Source organism: Miscanthus floridulus, chromosome 19 (assembly GCF_019320115.1).
Source record: "Miscanthus floridulus cultivar M001 chromosome 19, ASM1932011v1, whole genome shotgun sequence".
In the NCBI taxonomy this organism is placed as follows: domain Eukaryota; kingdom Viridiplantae; phylum Streptophyta; class Magnoliopsida; order Poales; family Poaceae; genus Miscanthus; species Miscanthus floridulus.
In genome coordinates this window covers 43177055-43181946 of record NC_089598.1, presented here as the reverse complement: position 1 = coordinate 43181946, position 4892 = coordinate 43177055, and the positions used below count along the sequence as shown (strand labels likewise).

Sequence of the window (4892 nt, the reverse complement as noted above, 5' to 3'; positions counted from 1 at the left end):
ATGTACTTACGCTTGCTTTACTTTTTAAATCTTTGAAAAAATCCCGGATGGGTAACAGATTGCTAGAGTTTGGAGGAATTAGGCTTGTGATCAACCAATGAGTTATCCCTGTGGAATTGGAGTCTTCACCTAAAGATCGAAGTTGTCTTTTCCACTGTTTGCTATCTAAGGTTATATTCTTTATACTAAGTACATTATATATATTGAGCATTATCTTTCAATATTACCCTTATTTGTAGGTATATGTGAGATTTGACTTCTTGGGCTCACATATGGTGTGTATCTGGTTTTGTTCTTAAAACTGGGTGCTACAATACCAAACTAAGTAAAATGCCACAATGAAACAAGACACATACATTTGAAAGTACCACACAATATTTCATGACAACGAAGTTGGTCACACTCTAGCATAAGACAATACTTTGGCGATTAACCCACATATATAGGATGAACTAATAGGCCACCATGCAACTTGGCATGCTACATGGTGTATTAAAACTAGTTCATGTCTGCATTCACCATCTATTGGGTATCAAGAAGATCTCCCAACTTATCACTAGTCTAGTCCAAGTGGCCCCCATCCGCCTCCATGGTCGGAGCCACTAAAGACCTACTAGCACCCATCTACTCTTGTTGCTAGCCAATATCTAAGGTGGCCATCTGGCTACTGCTGCTACTTCCATGGCTTCGAGGGTTGTTGGGTTGTGGAGATTAGCAAACACCAAAGCTGGTATTTATAGGCCTCATGTGAATCTTTTTGTCCTAATTTTGATTAAGTGGACAATTGACTTCGATATGAAGGAAAAATTGAGATTTTGATAACAAAGTCAAAGAATATTATACACCCTATATATAGCATATCTCTACTTGTGCGACTATTTTTCTTAAATGCATTAATATTTAGTGCTAGAAGTTTGATATAAGCTTCAATCTGTATACACATTGTCAACTTGCTAAGGTAAAAATCTAAATTCATGATTGAAAAAGTAGTAGTTTGTCATGTATTTATTTCTATATATATGCTTAGTTAAAATCAAAAGTTTATTAACAAAGCACATGCTAAGAATTTAAGTTTAAATTCAAAAATAAATCTAAAATTATTCAAAACCAGTTTAATGATTCTAAATTTACTTTCAAATTGAAACTTAGTTTTGAGCATGTCTCTTGTTTAGAAACTTTAGATTTCACCTAAGCATATACATAGAAAAAAGTAAACAAACAAAGTAATTTTTCCTAGCTAAGCAACTATGATTCTATCTCCGGACTACGTAGATACAACTTTTCAAAATATGTGATCCAAAATACTCTCTCTGTTGCTGAATAAATAGATTCATAGCAAGCTTAAGATAGATTAGCATGACAATGAAAAGATCACACTACGCTTAATTAACTAGAGTAGTTGCACACTGATCGATGATTGTTCTAATATCACACTAATTGTAGCATTTACTACACACATTCAAATATAGAAACTCAATACTAGATTGGAAGATGGGTCGAGTGTAGTAAATGCAAGGAGACTTCAAGAAAGATAAATGTGCTAGTGGACCATTTAACACTATAGAGATTGATTTATTTATAGATAAATTCTTGAATAGTAATCTATTTATTCAGGGAGAGAGGGAATATATACCATTTTTTATCTAGCTACTAGTAAAAAACATCATAGAAAATACTCCCTCCATCCCAAAAATGTGATGGTATAGGATTGAGTTTGTGTCCCAGAAAGAGTGTCATTTTAGCCTCCTAGTGGTGGGTCTCACCTCCTCCGTCTATCCACTCGTCCTCTCCCATCTCCTCTACTCGTCCTTCATGGTGCCTGCCTTCATCCCCACCACCAGTGGCCATCCCCACCCCCATGGTGGTGCCTATCTCCACCTCCACTACCGGTGGAGCCCCCTCCTCTTCACTAATGGTGGGATCTGATGCCCTCACTCCTTTTTTGCGCTGAGATTCGCACCCTCCCTCCCCTTTCTCCATTAGGGGTCCCCCTTCCCCTTCTTCTCCATCGTCACCCCACCTCCTCTTGTCTACCACCGGCAAGGGCTAGCACAACCCTAAGCCAGAGATGCTACCACATTAGGAGAAGTTCACACACTAGCATGGAGGAGCGCTAGGAGAGGATCGTTCGAGCGCAGGGGTCGACCGACATCAAAACCCAAAAATTGATGTTTTCTCATGCAAGTTTTGAAAATATGAAATTTGAATACAGATTATGCTCATGATGGGCATGGTTACTGATATGCAAGACTAGGTCATGACATGGCCAAGATAAATGAAGAGGGAGGGAGCTTAGGGGGTGAATATGTGCTTGCCTAATTTAGGGGTTTACTTGAGCACCTTGTAGTGGCATTTATAGAGGAGAGCAAGGGGCTCATCGTACGAACACCTGAGGGGTTGTCCGACCCCCTTCTCCCTTACTTACTATTCATCTTTGGCATTTATGTTCTTGGATTCCAACATGTCATGATAGAGCAAAGGAGTAAGCTGCTAGGTTCTTTTAATGATCGCCTAACACATCAAGTGGCCTACCAACCATGCCAAAGGTGTTTTGGCCCTCTTCCTTTGTCTCAATCTTGAATCATTGTGTTTTAGTGCTATATAGTAGAAACACGTCATGTTAAAAGGGTCGGGTGGTCTCCAAACCTCATTCATGGTAGATTGATCCCCTATAGTTTCACTTGCTATAATATCTCTTCCCTGACCTTGTTATTGAGGAAAGGTCCTTATAGGAACCTAGCCCTTGTCTTGTTGTCCTCCTCGCCATTTATACTATTAATATATCTTTGTGGTGTCGATTATTTATTTGTATCCTTCATATTTCATCTTGTTATGAATTTATCCCTTGTTTGTATTATCTAGTAATATTTGGATACTTGAAAATTTAACATCATAATCTCAAATTGATTCCACGTAAAAATTCCAAAACCATAGAATACTCCAAAGTGAAATAGTACAACAATGTAATGTGTGGCATGCCACCCTCTAGAGGAACAAGTTGCATACATGTGTGCATAGTTTAGGATCAGTTTGTACATGGGAGTCTTACATTTCCTTAGTGATAGATATTTGCCTATGAAATTTCCATCTTCTACTTCTCTAATCTATCTAATGCCTAAGCAATCAATATGTATTAGAGTATAAGCCCCACAACCAACCATTAAAACAATGCAATGAAATAATATAAAATAGGGTAAGTCTTAGAATAAATAAATAAGCTCAATGTAATATTGATTCTGACATAGCCGATACACCAAACTAAGTAAAATGCCACAATGAAACAAGACACATACATTTGAAAGTACCACATAATATTTCATGACAACTAAGTTGCTCACACTCTAGCATAAGAGAATACTATGATGCTTAACCCACATATATAAGATGAACTAATAGGCCACCATGCAACTTGGCATACTAGATGGTTTATAAAACCTAGTTCATGTCTACATTCATCATCCACTGAGTATCGAGAAGATCTCCTAGCTTATTACTAGTCTAGCCCAAGTGGCCCCCATCCGCCTTCATGGTCGGAGCCACTAAAGAACTACTAGCTCCCATCTGCTCTGGTTGCTGGCTATTAGCCAAGGTGGCCATCTGGCTACTGCTTCTGCTTCCATGGCCAGTGTGGTGTAGGAATGGTGACCAAGCCTGGGCATTATTCATGAAAGTAGGATGTCCACCAAAGCTATAGCGATTTGTGTTGTAGACACCTCCACCAAAGGTGGGCCCCTTCCAGACAGAACCATTTGTCTCCAAGGACTCAAAATCATAAAGTCCAATGTCATTGATGCTATAACGTTGCTTCTTGGCGCCATTTTCTTTCCTGAGGAAGTACTTTTGAGCATGGCTGGAAACCTGCATTGGGGTCTTGGTGGTAACAAAGTGCCTAGAGATGTTCTTCCAATTTCCACGACCGTACACATGTAGACCATGAAGGAATTGCCTACAATGAGGTAGAGTTTGAAGTGAACTAATTAGACAGAAATTTAGATTCCATTTCCATATATATTCATGATTGGTAAAAGAAAAATATTATATAACATCTCATCATAGTAATACCTCATAACCTATGATTAATAAGGGTACTAAAACTTCATGTGACGAGCATTAAAAATTTGTATGATATGCTTTAAGTATCTAGCAAATAACTAACCTATGCTCGTCTGTGGTCCAAAACCTCCTAGTGTGTTGGCTCTCCTTTAGAGGAGTGGGCTTCTTCCGAGGAGTCTCCTTCACATTCCTCATACCAAACATCTCCACTTTTTGATAACCATCAAATGCTTCCATGTTGCCCTTGGATGGATCCCCCACAAACACCCCAACGGGTTGATTCATGAGGTTGCTACTTGCTTCCACATGCTGGTTGCCACTTTGTAATGTTTGCATCATCTCCACCATGACATCAATGTACAAGCTGATTACCTGATGCTTCTCCTTGCTAGGGAACATTGCCTGGATCTCATCCACAATCTGATTGTGCTTCTTGTTCATATCACTAGCACCATTGTTGTTGTCGTTGTCCCTTGCAATGAGAGATTTCACCATCTTGATCTCAGAGGCACTCCACTCTCCCTTGAACTTAGGATCCATTGTTGAGTATTATGCAACAATTGGTAGTTTGAGCTAAGAACGAGGGTTGTAGGGTTGTGGAGATTGGCAACACTAAGGCTAGTATTTATAGGCCTCATGTGAATCTTTTGTCCTAATTTTGATTAATTAGACAATTGACTTTGATATGAAGGCAAAATTGAGATTTTGATAACAAAGTCAAAGAATATTATACACCCTATATATATAGTATATCTCTACTTGTGTGACTTTTTTTCTTAAATGCATTAATATTTAGTGATATAAATTTGCTATAAGCTCCATATACACATTGTCAACTT

At 38.6% G+C, this 4892-nt stretch overlaps 1 protein-coding gene across 1 annotated transcript; it reads right to left on the bottom strand.

Annotated features, from left to right (window-relative positions):
* Positions 1 to 3498: 3498 nt before the first annotated feature.
* Positions 3499 to 4593, bottom strand: LOC136527266 (transcription factor SRM1-like). The gene is made up of 2 exons (XM_066519926.1): positions 4157 to 4593; positions 3499 to 3946 (listed from the first exon to the last, which is right to left on the bottom strand). Exons 1-2 carry the CDS (start codon positions 4591 to 4593, stop codon positions 3499 to 3501), a joined length of 885 nt encoding a protein of 294 aa, XP_066376023.1.
* Positions 4594 to 4892: the final 299 nt, after the last annotated feature.

Bases quoted from the DNA above. Each gene is read 5' to 3' on its own strand.
- LOC136527266 (XM_066519926.1), bottom strand. From the start codon at position 4,593: ATGGATCCTAAGTTCAAGGGAGAGTGGAGTGCCTCTGAGATCAAGATG. The intron at 3,947-4,156 runs GTTAGTTATTTG...ACCTCATTGTAG, and splicing joins TGGACCACAGACGAGCATAG to GCAATTCCTTCATGGTCTAC.